The 14885-nt window shown below is 43.6% G+C and overlaps 1 protein-coding gene across 1 annotated transcript in view; it reads right to left on the bottom strand.

The window, feature by feature from the left end:
* Positions 1 to 14139, bottom strand: part of LOC121581916 (zinc transporter ZIP9-B-like) — a 19455-nt gene extending 5316 nt beyond the window's left edge. Inside the window, exons 1-4 of the mRNA XM_041897321.2 lie at positions 13877 to 14139; positions 4383 to 4488; positions 1470 to 1646; positions 86 to 154 (exon numbers count right to left, since the gene is read on the bottom strand). Of these exons, the coding sequence (XP_041753255.1) occupies positions 86 to 154; positions 1470 to 1646; positions 4383 to 4488; positions 13877 to 13972 (448 nt within the window). The 5' untranslated portion in view covers positions 13973 to 14139. The remainder of the gene's footprint in view (positions 1 to 85; positions 155 to 1469; positions 1647 to 4382; positions 4489 to 13876) is intronic.
* Positions 14140 to 14885: the final 746 nt, after the last annotated feature.

Consider the following 14885-nt stretch of genomic DNA (forward strand, 5'->3'; position numbering starts at 1 on the left):
TGTGTGTGTGTGTGTGTGTGTGTGTGTGTGTGTGTGTGTGTGTGTGTGTGTAGTATGTGTGTGTGTGTGTCTGTGTGTTACCTACCAGCAGCATGGAAGACCAGTCCTAGTGTAGCTGTGATGCTGCTCCTGTTGGACATTCCAGTCCGTGGATCTAGAATAACAACACAATCAACTGTTAGCAACATGAGCTTTGTGGACTTGCTGAATGGTAGCAGAATGACAAAGGTTTGGAGAGGAGGTTTGGAGAGGAGATTTTGAGAGGTAATTTGGAGAGGAGGTTTGGAGAGGTTTGGGGAGGTTTGGTGAGGTTTGGAGAGGAGGTTTGGAGAGGAGGTTTGGTGAGGAGGTTTGGAGAGGTTTAGTGAGGTTTGAAGAGGTTTGGTGAGGAGTTTTGGTGAGTTTTGAAGAGGTTTGGATGAAGGTTTGGATGAAGGTTTGGCGAGGTTTGGAGAGGTGGTTTGGAGAGGAGGTTTGCAGAGGTTTGGTGAGGTCTGAAGAGGTTTGGAGAGAGGTTTGGAGAGGTTTGGAGAGGAGGTTTGGAGAGGAGTGAAATGTGGAGAATGTATGACCTGGTGCTCCCAGATCATTCTTGCCAACTTGTATGGTCATTGTCATGCCAAACAATGGACCATAGGAGTTGGCTATGCAACACAGCACAAACAGATCTGGGACCAGTCTAGAGAATTATGCTATAAGAAGTAACTTGTCCTGAAAATATGGAGTACATTTTCCTCTTTTTAAATGTGTTTTTTATTGAGTGCAGACCTTCCTTGTCTTCTTTATAACAGATTACTTTTGGTCACGACAGGTAGCTTAGTGGTTAAGAGCGTAGTGCCAGTAACCGAAAGATCGCTGGTTCTAATCCTCGAGCCGACTAGGTGAAAAATCTGTCGACGTGTCCTTGAGCAAGGCACTTAACCCTAATTGCTCCTGTAAGTCGCTCTGGATAAGAGCGTCTGCTAAATGACTAAAATGTAAAAATGTCACGACAACGCACCACAAACCTAAGGAAGCGGCCGCAGGGTTTTCCTTGTTCACATGGTCTAACTGATCCTGCATGGAGCAAGCTGGAGATATGATGCTACAGTACAGGAAGTAGTAACTCATCGGAGTGGGGGGGGGGGTGAAGTTGCCCCTAGACGCTGATTTTGGATAAGTTTAGCATTTTTTCCCACTCATGGTTTAAGGTAGGATTGGGGGAGAGGAAGCTGGTCCTAGCCCTGTACATAGGGGAAACTTCACCCTGGAGCAGGTTTTCAATGAGTCTAATGATAGGCCGTCATTGTAAATAAGAATTTGTTTTTAACCGACTTGCCTAGTTAAATAAAGGTAAAATTAAATTAAAATAAATAAATACTAGCCCAAATTAACGCTAGGGAAGTTAGCATCATCACAGTGGGTTTCAATAGGACAGGCTAATGCTAATAGAGGGAGGGGCTAGGTCTTCACCCCGGAGCATAACTGACCAAGTATGGAGTAGTAGCTACAGATCTGGTCCACCAGGAACATGAGGGTGAACCCTAGGACCAGGGAGACCCCGATGAAGAACCGTGCTGGGGGGCCCGCCTCCTGGAGCTGACCTCCGACCCCACCGTCACTGGCATTCTTATTGGCTCCTACTGGGGCCACAGAGCAGGAGGAGGCTGGGGAGAGAACATGGAGAGGAACGGTTTCTTAAAACACAGACTTTTATCGACAGGTACACTCAACCAAACAAAAAGCTTTTATGTTGTGCATCTAGATTCTACAGTACCAATCCATAGATTAATTGTGTGAAAGCTTGGAAATGTTGTAACAGTATGCTTCTTTCCCTGTCTGTCCAAGCTGAGCTATAACCAAGGTCCCTATGTAGGGATTTCACATCTGCTACATTATACATTTACGTCATTTAGCAGACGCTCTTACCCAGAGCGACTTAAAGCACATCGACAGATTTTCTCACCTAGTCGGCTCGGGGATTAGAACCAGCAACCTTTCGGTTACTGGCACAACGCTCTTAACCACTAAACTACCTGCCGCCCATACACATGCATAGATAAATAGAGGCCACCAAGGTAATTTTCATTTCAACGCCCGATTTATTCCTGAAGTGCCCTTCATTCATGAGGCCCTTTCAGAGCTCGACATTAACGCTTGTCCTCTTGTCCAGGACACGTAAAAATGTAGCCAAACTTTAATGAGACTTTTAATTACATAAATATAGGTTAAACACCAGTTATGTTTGACAAATACAATGAAGGATAAATAACATTAACGTCTAAAGGCTTGATTCTGTCGACATACAGTACTCGACGCACAGTTTGTTCAGATCAAATGGTCACAAGACCAGAGAGTGAAGGACTGTGCCTGTTGAGCACCTCACATCACCCACCTTGAATCTGAGAGGAGGCGGTCAGAATTCGGAAACTATTTAACCATCAACTTAATGATTTAAAACCTGGATGTTTTATGTCCTTTTATGAAGCATGTCTTATCTTGTTTCAAAATAGGCTAGCCTAGCCTGGCCTAGCCAAAATACAACCATAGAAATGTTGAGGGAATTATCTTATAACCACTTAATCTTAATATGCCATTGAAAACCAGCATTTTTCTCATGTTCTAATGGTTTTCAAATCAATGTTATTTTATTGTCCAGCAGCCAATGTGATGAGGTGGTGTTGAAGGAGTCAGGCGCAGGAGGGATATCACAGAATAACAGGATTTAATCCACAAAATACAGGTTTACGCAGAACTGCGTCAAACATACTCCAGGGCACAAAACAGGTGCACTGGAAAATACAAGGCACACAGGAAAATACTCCCGTCGATACAAAATACACAAGCTCCACTAACCTTCACAATAAACAATCACCCCACAAGGACAAGTGGGCAGAGGGAACACTTATACACAGATTAATTAGGGGATTAGAACCAGGTGTGTGTGATAACGAGACAAGACAATTGTGATGTTGATTGGGGCGGCAGTGGTTAGTACTCCGGTGACGACGAACGCCGAAGCCTGCCCGAACAAGGAGGGGAGGCAGCCTCGGCCGAAGTCGTGACAGCCAAAGGCATAATCCTAGACATAATATATTATTAGTAACCCCCCTTACAGAAAAGCCACATGATTTCACATGAGGACAATCATGTGAAAACGTGTTTTTGGAACACTTCACATGTGATCACGTGAAATTCATGTGTTTTCTTCCGTAAGGGCCATCATAGGTTGTTGCTATATCTGGCACGTGAAACCGCTGGCGTAGGTGGTGCTCTTTTGAGAATGGTGTTTTCCCGCTTATTGCATATTGGAACATTCGCGTGTAGGCCTGTAATAGCCTTCAGCCATGTGCTCACTGTTGAGTTTATAATATGAAGAAATACAACTATCAACATTTTAAGCTAAACAGTCTGATCTGTTGCATCAGCCTCATAGCTTTTTTAAAAACTTTTTTTGTATGAATGGTTGTTTGAATTTTGAAAATCTGTCATCCCAGAACTTTCCCAGAGTCTGTTTTGAACCGTAGACATATTTTTTTATCATCCGAGGGACAACGGGACGCCCTTAATTTCGAGCCCTGGAGGAAATTATTTCATAAAGACATAAAAAGTATTTGGTTGTGTGCCTAATTGTAATGTTGCACACCATCACACCACAGCCAACCCGACACCACAGCCAACCCGACACCACAGCCAACCCGACACCACAGCCAACCCGACACCACAGCCAACCCGACACCACAGCCAACCCGACACCACAGCCAACCCGACACCACAGCCAACCCGACACCACAGCCAACCCGACACCACAGCCAACCCGACACCACAGCCAAACCCGACACCACAGCCAAACCCGACACCACAGCCAAACCCGACACCACAGCCAACCCGACACCACAGCCAACCCGACACCACAGCCAACCCGACACCACAGCCAACCCGACACCACAGCCAACCCGACACCACAGCCAACCTGACACCACAGCCAACCCGACACCACAGCCAACCCGACACCACAGCCAAACCCGACACCACAGACACGGCCTCTGACTCACACATGTCAAGCCCTGCCTTTGCTTTGTGTGGGGGGGCTTCGTCTGACGGTGAGGTGCTTGTAAACACATACGTGAATTACAGAGCAGGGCGGGCTGAGGGGCTACTGAATGTTTTCTTTTTTGAAGGTCCATAACACATACAGCTCCATACATAATGAACAGTTAACCCTTAGAGGACTCCTGACTACTTATAGCAGCAATATAGCTGCAATCCAGGGACTATGTGCCCGTACAAACTCAACAACAGGGATCTAGCCTACAGTGAGTTGTTGCGCCTTGCTGTCGCTGATGTCTTGACCCTGGGTCTTAACCCACAAAGCCCATTACATTATGTCTGGTACCCCTCACCTCTCCACGACTCTTCCAGCAGTTCCACCCCCTCAGGGAGGATAATAGCTAGAGCGGTGCCACAGAGAAGACCTGCCCCGAATATACTGACAAACTGCAGGCTTTTCTGTTTGGAGAGAAAGGGACACACGGACACACACACACACACACACACACCACACACACACACACACACCACACACACACCACACACACCACACAAACACACACACACACACACATTATTATACAAACACACTGACTAACTGTTGTTTGTTCTAGGAGGGAGAGGGGGAACAAATGTTACATTTCCAATTTAACATTTTTTTTTATAAAGTCATAAATTCAAACTGGTTATAGAGAATCCAGTTGGCAGCCTATTTATGACTGTTATTTAATATTTTTTAAGGTAACAACAAATTGTAGCAATCACATGTTGACAAATATTGAACCTTCTGAAGATTCTGATACATTTAGAATGATATTTTTTAAATATTGAATGAAGGCGGGGGGGGGGCATTGATTTTGTTATAATGTTTGACTCACTCAGATAACATAAGAACAAAGCATAAGCCATGGCAGAATGTGTATATTTGAAGGAAATTAGCTTTAAAACTGACAATTGTCTCTCAACCCCAATGGCGAAATGTGTAGAATTACAGGAAAAAAGCTTTGAAACTGCAATGTTTTCTCAGCCCAATGACAAAATGTGTAGAATTGCAGGAAACTGACTTTAAAACAACATTTTGTCTCTGAGGCCAAGAGGAAGGCCTCTAAAACCATTCCATTGGCCATGCCCACTACCATGCCACCGCTGCTGAAAAAAATCCTAGGGTAAACACTGGCTATCTATTGAATGTTCACAAAATAATGTGGGAGCGGATCCCATAGCAGAGACCACTATATACAGTGCATTCGGAAAGTATTCAGAACCCTTGACTTTTTCCACATTTTATACTAAAAATGTATATAATTATTTTTTTCCCCCTCATCAATCTACACACATATTCTGTTTCATGGAATCATGGCTCTCTTGGGATACACTGTCCCCGTCCATACAGCCAGCTGGGTTCTCAGTTCATCGCGCAGACAGGAATAAAGAACTCTCCGGGAAGAAGAAAGGCGGGGGTGTATGTTTCATGATTAACAACTCATGATGTAATTGTAGTAACATACAGAAACTCAAGTCCTTTTGTTCACCCGACCTAGAATACCTCACAATTAAATGCAGACCGTATTACCTCCCAAGAGAATTCTCTTCAGTTATAGTCACAGCCGTGTATAATTCCCCCTCAAGCCGATACCACGACGACCCTCAAGGAACTACACTGGACTTTATGCAAACTGGAAACAAAATATCCTGAGGCCGCATTTATTGTAGCTGGGGATTTTAACAAAACAAATTTGAGGAAAACGCTACCGAAGTCCTACCAACACATTGACCGTAGTACTCACTCTGGTAAAACACTCGATCCCTGCTACTCCCCCTTTCGAAATGCCTGCAAGGCACTCCCCCGGCAAATCAGATCACGACTCCATTTTGCTTCTGCCTTCCTATAGGCAGAAACTCTAACAGGAAGTACCCGTGCTAAGGTCTATTGAACGCTGGTCTGACCAATCAGAATACATGCGTCAAGATTGTTTTGATCACACGGACTGGGATATGTTCCGGGGGTAGCCTCTGAGAATAACGTTGATGCTTACACGGACACGGTGACTGAGTTCATCAGGAAGTGTATAGGGGATGTTGTTCCCACGGTGACTATTAAAACCTACCCAAACCAGAAACTGTGGATAGATGGCAGCATTCACGCAAAACTGAAAGCACGAACCACCGCATTTAACCATGGCAAGGTGACTGAGAATATGGTTGAATACAAACAGTGTAGTTATTCCCTCCGTAAGGCAATTAAACAGGCAAAACGTCAGTACAGAGACAAAGTGGAGTCGCAATTCAACGGCTCAGACACGAGACGTATGTGGCAGGGTCTACAGACAATCACGGATTACAAAGGGAAAACCAGCCACGTCGCGGACACCGATGTCTTGCTCCCAGACAAGCTAAACACCTTCTTCGCCCGCTTTGAGGATAACACAGTGCCAATGATGCGGGCCGCTCCCAAGGACTGTGGGCTCTCCTTCTCCGTGGCCGACGTGAGTAAGATATTTAATTGTGTTAACACTCACAAGGCTGCCGGCCCAGACGGCATCCCTAGCCGCGTCCTCAGAGCATGCACAGACCAGCTGGCTGGAGTGTTTACGGACATATTCAATCTCTCCCTATCCCAGTCTGCTGTCCCCACTTGCTTCAAGATGTCCACCATTGTTCCTGTACCCAAGAAAGCAAAGGTAACTGAACTAAATGACTATCGCCCCGTAGCACTCACTTCTGTCATCATGAAGTGCTTTGAGACTTAAGGATCATATCACCTCTACCTTACCTGACACCCTACACCCACTTACATTTGCATAATGCCTCAATAGATCCACAGATGATGCAATCTCCATCACACTGCACCCTGCCCTATCCCATCTGGACAAGAGGAATACCTATGTAAGAATGCTGTTCATTGACTATATCTCAGCATTCAACACCATAGTACCCTCCAAGTTCACCATTAAGCTCGAGGCCCTGGGTCTGAACCCCGCCCTGTGCAACTGGGTCGTGGACTTCCTGACGGGCCGCCCCCAGGTGGTGAAGGTAGGAAATAACACCTCCACTTCGCTGATCCTCAACAGAGGGGCCCCACAAGGGTGCATGCTCAGCCCCCTCCTGTACTCCCTGTTCACCCATGACTGCGTGGCCACGCACGCCTCCAACTCAATCATCAAGTTTGCAGACGACACAACAGTAGTAGGCTTGATTGCCAACAATGATGAGACAGCCTACAGGGAGGAGGTGAGGGCTCTGGGAGTGTGGTGCCAGGAAAATAACCTCTCACTCAATATCAACAAAACGAAGGAGCTGATCGTGGACTTCAGGAAACAGCAGAGGGAGCACGCCCCTATCCACATCGACGGGACCGCAGTGGAGAAGGTGGAAAGCTTCAAGTTCCTCGGCGTACGCATCATTGACAATCTGAAATGGTCCCCCCACACAGACAGTGTGGTGAAGAAGGCACAACAGCGCCTCTTCAACCTCAGGAGGCTGAAGAAATCTGGCTTGGCCCCTAAGACCCTCAGAAACTTTTACAGATACACAATTGAGAGCATCCTGTCGGGCTGTATCACCGCCTGGTACAGCAACTGCACCGCCCATAACCGCAGGGCTCTCCAGAGGGTGGTACGGTCCTGCCAACGCATCACTGGGGGCAAACTACCCGCCCTCCAAGACACCTACAGCACCCGATGTCACAGGAAGACCAAAAAGATCATCAAAGACATCAACCACCCAAGCCACGGCCTGTTCCCCCCGCTACCATCCAGAAGGGGAGGTCAGTACAGGTGCATCAAAGCTGGGACCGAGAGACTGAAAAACAGCTCCTATATCAAGGCCATCAGATTGTTAAATAGCCATCACTAGCCGGGTACCACCCGGCTACTCAACCCTGCACCTTAGAGGCTGCTGCCCTATATACAGTACATAGACATGGAATCACTGGCCACTTTAATAATGGAACACTAGTCACTTTAATAATGTGTCGTGACGTGACTTAATATTAATCTGATGACTTGTATTTCTCTAATTAACTATGTTTAATTGTTACCCGATTAAATTAATAATGTAACTAAACTCATTAGGATTTGGGGTACCACAGGATAATTTGTTTAACGAGTTCCCGAATTAACTCTAGAAGATATGTGGACATCTCTTACGTCAATAACATTCACTTATTAGTCACTACCTCATATCAAATCATTCTGAACATCGCATAGTTCTTGCATCCGCACAAACCCCAGCCTTTACTGATCAATCCGTACCACACAAATTGGTTTAATCTTTCTGAGCCCCTCGGGCGTGGCTACTGACTGGGCAAAAATTTAAATCACATTCCTATCTTCACAGACATCCTTTATCTTAGTTGCACAACGTAACATTTTTTATGACATCACAAAATAATAAACAATATGACATTAGTGTTAAGATCCCCACTGACCATTACAAACATTTGGATGTTAGGAATATTGTTCCAGTGTTTACTTTTTGGACGGAAACGTTTTGGGCGGCAAAAGTCTCTGAAACAAAGGACGTTCCTTTCACCATAGTAGAGGGTCAGAGATAGATAAAAGTAAAAATAAAAAATATATATAAAAATTATCAAAAATTAAAAATTAAAAAAAATCAAATAACGAAAAAAATAATAAAATTTAAAAAAATAGATTAAAAAAATAAAAATAAAAAAAAGAAAAAAAGAAAAAAAGAAAATTAATAATTAGAAAAAACAATTTGTAAAGTGGTTATCACACTAGCTATAGGGTGAATGCACCAATTTGTAAGTCGCTCTGGATAAGAGCGTCTGCTAAATGACGTAAATGTAAATGTAAAATAGATTCACCTCCTCTCTAATTTATGGCAGAGTGTTAAGGCGTCAAGACTGGCACAGACATTTCTTAATTGCATTATTTTACTTTTAGATGTGTGTATTGTTGTGAATTGTTAGATACTACTGCACTGTTGGAGCTAGGGACACAAGCATTTCACTACACCCGCAATAACATATGCTAAATACAGTGGGGAAAAAAGTATTTAGTCAGCCACCAATTGTGCAAGTTGTCCCACTTAAAAAGATGAGAGAGGCCTGTAATTTTCATCATAGGTACACGTCAACTATGACAGAGAAATTGAGGGGAAAAAATCCAGAAAATCACATTGTAGGATTTTTTATGAATTTATTTGCAAATTATGGTGGAAAATAAGTATTTGGTCACCTAGAAACTAGCAAGATTTTTCTGGCTCTCACAGACCTGTAACTTCTTCTTTAAGAGGCACCTCTGTCCTCCACTCGTTACCTGTATTAATGGCACCTGTTTGAACTTGTTATCAGTATAAAAGACACCTGTCCACAACCTCAAACAGTCACACTCCAAACTCCACTATGGCCAAGACCAAAGAGCTGTCAAAGGACACCAGAAACAAAATTGTAGACCTGCACCAGGCTGGGAAGACTGAATCTGCAATAGGTAAGCAGCTTGGTTTGAAGAAATCAACTGTGGGAGCAATTATTAGGAAATGGAAGACATAAAAGACCACTGATAATCTCCCTCGATCTGGGGCTCCATGCAAGATTTCACCCCGTGGGGTCAAAATGATCACAAGAACGGTGAGCAAAAATCCCAGAACCACACGGGGGGGACCTAGTGAATGACCTGCAGAGAGCTGGGACCAAAGTAACAAAGCCTACCATCAGTAACACACTACGCCGCCAGGGACTCAAATCCTGCAGTGCCAGACGTGTCCCCCTGCTTAAGCCAGTACATGTCCAGGCCCGTCTGAAGTTTGCTAGAGTGCATTTGGATGATCCAGAAGAGGATTGGGAGAATGTCATATGGTCAGGTTAAACCAAAATATAACTTTTTGGTAAAAACTCAACTCGTCGTGTTTGGAGGACAATGAATGCTGAGTTGCATCCAAAGAACACCATACCTACTTTGAAGCATGGGGGTGGAAACATCATGCTTTGGGGCTGTTTTTCTGCAAAGGGACCAGGACGACTGATCCGTGTAAAGGAAAGAATGAATGGGGCCATGTATCGTGAGATTTTGAGTGAAAACCTCCTTCCATCAGCAAGGGCATTGAAGATGAAACGTGGCTGGGTCTTTCAGCATGACAATGATCCCAAACACACCGCCCGGGCAACGAAGGAGTGGCTTCATAAGAATCATTTCAAGGTCCTGGAGTGGCCTAGCCAGTCTCCAGATCTCAACCCCATAGAAAATCTTTGGAGGGAGTTGAAAGTCTGTGTTGCCCAGCAACAGTCCCAAAACATCACTGCTCTAGAGGAGATCTGCATGGAGGAATGGACCGAAATACCAGCAACAGTGTGTGAAAACCTTGTGAAGACTTACAGAAAACGTTTGACCTGTGTCATTGCCAACAAAGGGTATATAACAAAGTATTGAGAAACTTTTGTTATTGACCAAATACTTATTTTCCACCATAATTTGCAAATAAATTCATTAAAAATCCTACAATGTGATTTTCTGGAGAAATAAAATCTCATTTTGTCTGTCATAGTTGACGTGTACCTATGATGAAAATTACAGGCCTCTCTCATCTTTTTAAGTGGGAGAACTTGCACAATTGGTGGCTGACTAAATACTTTTTTTCCCCACTGTATGTGTATGTGACCAATCCCATTTTATTTGATTTGAATTACAAAGCAAAAACAGTATTATTATTTTTTGTGTGCAAATGTATTAAACATTTTTTTAAAATAACATTTACATAAGTATTCAGACCCTTTCCTCAGTACTTTGTTGAAGCGCCGTTGGCAGCGATTACAGCCTCAAGCTTGGCACACCTGTATTTGGGGAGTTTCTCCCATTCTTCTCTGCAGATCCTCTCAAGCTCTGTAAGGTTGGATGGGGAGCATCGCTGCACAGCTATTTTCAGGTCTCTCCAGAGATGTTTGATCGGGTTCAAGTCCGGGCTCTGGCTGGGCCACTAAAGGACATTCTGAGACTTGTCTCAAAGCCACTACTGCGTTGTCTTGGCTGTGTGCTTAGGGTCGTTGTCCTGTTGGAAGGTGAATCTTCACCCCAGTCTGAGGTTCTGAGCGCTCTGGAGCAGGATTTCATCAAGGATCTCTCTGTACTTTGCTCCGTTCATCTTTCCCTAGATCCTGACTAGTCTCCCAGTCCCTGCCGCTGGAAAACATCCCCACAGCATGATGCTGCCACCACCGTGCTTCACCGTATGGATGGTGCCAGGTTTCCTCCAGACGTGACGCTTGGCATTCAGGCCAAAGAGTTAAATCTTGGTTTCATCAGACCAGATAATCTTGTTTCTCATGGTCTGAGAGTTTTTAGGTGCCTTTTGGCAAACTCCAAGTGGGCTGTCATGTGCCTTTTACTGAGGAGTGGCTTCCGTCTGGCCACTCTACCATAAAGGCCTGGTTGGTGGAATGCTGCAGAGACGGTTGTCCTTCTGGAATGTTCTCCCATCTCCACTGAGGAACTCTTAAGTGCCCATCAGGTTCTTGGTCACCTCCCTGACCAAGGCCCTTCTCTCCCGATTGCTCAGTTTGGCCGGGCGGCCAGCTCTAGGAAGAGTCTTGGTGGTTACAAACTTCTTCCATTCAACAATGATGGAGGCCACCGTGTTCTTGGGGACGTTCAATACTGCAAAAATGTTTTAGTACCCTTCCCCAGATCTGTGCCTCGACACAATCATGTCTCGGTGCTCTACGGACAATTACTTCGACCTCATGGCTTGGTTTTTGCTCTGACATGCACCCGCAACGTTGAGACCGTATATAGACAGGTGTTTGCCTTTCCAAATCATGTCCAATCAATTGTATTTACCACAGATGGACTCTAATGAGAAACATCTCAAGGATGATCAATGGAAACAGGATGCACCTGAGCTCAATTTCGAGTCTCATTGCAAAGGGTCTGAATACATACTTACAGTACCAGTCAAAAGTTTGGACACACCTACTCATTCAAGTGTTTTTCTTTATTGTTACTATTTTTTTACATTGTAGAATAATAGTGAAGACATCAAAACTATGAAATAACACATATGGAATCATGTAGTAACCCAAAAAGTGTTAAACAAGTGAAAATATATGTTATATTTGAGATTCTTCAAATAGCCACCCTTTGCCTTGAAGACAGCTTTGCACACTCTTGGCATTCTCTCAACCAGCTTCATGAGGTAATCACCTAGAATGTATTTAAATTAACAGGTGTGCCTTCTTAAAAGTTAATTTGTGGAATATTTTTCCTTCTTAATGCATTTGAGCCAATCAGCTGTGTTGTGACAAGGTAGGGGGGTATACAGAAGATAGCCCTATTTGGTAAAAGACCAAGTCCATATTATGTCAAGAACAGCTCAAATAAGCAAAGAGAAACGACAGTCCATCATTACTTTAAGACATGAAGGTCAGTCTATACGGAAAATCTCAAGCGCTTTGAATGTTTCTTCAAGTGCAGTCGCAAAAACCATCAAGCGCTAAGATGAAACTGGCTCTCATGAGGACCGCCACAGAAATGGAAGACCCAGAGTTACCTCTGCTGCAGAGGATAAGTTCATTAGAGTTACCAGCCTCAGAAATTCAGCCCAAATAAATGCTTCACAGAGTTCAAGTCACAGACACATCTCAACATCAACTGTTCAGAGGGGACTGTGTGAATCAGGCCTTCATGGTCGAATTGCTGCAAAGAAACCACTACTAAAGGACACCAATAAGAAGAAGAGACCTGCTTGGGCCAAGAAACATGAGCAATGGACATTAGACCGGTGGAAATTTGTCCTTTGGTCTGGAGTCCAAATTTGAGATTTTTGTTTCCAACCGCCGTGTCTTTGTGAGACACGGTGTGGGTGAACGGATGATCTCAACATGTGTGGTTCCCACCGTAAAGCATGGAGGAGGAGGTGTTATGGTGTGGGGGTGCTTTGCTGGTGACACTGTCTGTGATTTATTTAGAATTCAAGGCACACTTAACCAGCATGGCTACCACAACATTCTGCAGCGATACGCCATCCCATCTGGTTTGGGCTTAGTGGGACTATCATTTGTTTTTCAACAGGACAATGACCCAACACACCTTCAGGCTGTGTAAGGGCTATTTTACCAAGCAGGAGAGCGATGGAGTGCTGCATCCGATGACCTGGCCTTCACAATCCCCTGACCTCAACCCAATTGAGATGGTTTGAGTTGAGTCGGACAGCAGAGTGAAGGAAAAGCAGCCAACAAGTGCTCAGCATTTGTGGGAACTCCTTCAAGACTGTTGGAAAAGCATTCCAGGTGAAGCTGGTTGAGAGAATGCCAAAGTGTGCAAAGCTGTCTTCAAGGCAAAGTGTGGCTATTTGAAGAATCTCAAATATAAAATATATTTTCATTTGTTTAACACTTTTTTGGTTACTACATGATTCCATATGTGTTATTTCATAGTTTTGATGTCTTCACTATTATTCTACAATGTAGAAAATAGTTTTTAAAAAAATAAAGAAAAACCCTTGAATGAGTAGGTGTGTCCAAACGTATGACTGGTACTGTATGTAGATAAGTTATTTCTGTTTTTTTATTTAATAAATGTGCTAAAATTTCTAAAAACCTGTTTTTTTTCGATATGTCATTATGGGGTATTGTGTGTAGATTGCTGAGGATTTGTATTTATTTAAACCATTTTTAAATAAGGCTGTACCGTAACAAGATGTGGAAAAACAAATCAAGGGGTCTGAATACTTTCCGAATGCACTGTTTATATATCAGACAAGTTTGAGAAAACGTTGACAGCTTTGAGACAACTTTGGCATGGATAGGCATCGGGGAGAAGAGACCATAGGAGGAAGTACAGCGAAGGGAGGGAAATGGAGGGAATATAATGTTGAGAATTAAATGACTTACCTCAGAAAAGTTGATCGAAAGTGGAATCAAACCTAACAGAAAACATCCCAAAAACATCGCAACGGATATCAAAATAATCGCTATTGCCTCGTCCATGGCGAAAGAACTTCACTTATGTAAGAGTTTAATAATTTCAGTTGTTTTGATCCTCTCTACCATTTAAAATACACCTTCATCTGTACTACAAAACAATTAAAAACTATTTTTAAAAGCAATGTTGATCACGTCGCAGCGTTTCTGTCACATTTTCAACAGCCCTCCTAAGAAATACACCTAGCAGTAGAAAAGCTGAACCTAACTTCAACTCCCTAAACTTGTGACCGTGGCGGAGTGCGTCTCAATAGTCCCAACTCTAGACTAGTTTCTTCTCCTCGTCTCCTCACCTTCATCTGTACTGATGTGAAAACACAGGATAGGTGAAAACAACCATGCGTTGGGAGTATATGCTCCTTGGGAGTAGATATTTCCTATCTAGTTGTTCCGTTAACTTTAGTGCAGGAGACAAGGAAAGAGAGCGCTTTAAGACTATTGATACAGCCTGTCCCCCAAGGGCCTTCATGTGAGAAAGTAGTCATGAGGTACCTTTGGATATTTCTTTCTAAGATACCAACATGAACACTGAACTGACTAAAACACATTATGACCAATCAAATCACATTTTAATCGTCACATGCTTCATAAACAACAGGTTCAGACTAACAGTGAAATGCTTACTTACGGGCCATTCACAACAATGCAGAATACAATAAAAAATAAAATAATAATATTACTAAATAAATAAAAACATTAACACGAGGAATACATACACAATGAGCAATGATAGCTTGGCTATATACAAGGAGTATCGAGTCGATGTGCAGTGGCACAAGTTAATTGAGGTAGATATATATATAGGAAGGGATAAAGTGACTAGACAACAGGATAGATAAGACATTAGCAGCAGTGTATGTGATGAGTGTGAAAGTGTGTTACGTGTGAGTGTGTGTGTGTGTGTGTGTGTGTGTGTTGG

This window comes from Coregonus clupeaformis, chromosome 1 (assembly GCF_020615455.1).
Source record: "Coregonus clupeaformis isolate EN_2021a chromosome 1, ASM2061545v1, whole genome shotgun sequence".
Classification (NCBI taxonomy): Eukaryota; Metazoa; Chordata; class Actinopteri; order Salmoniformes; family Salmonidae; genus Coregonus; species Coregonus clupeaformis.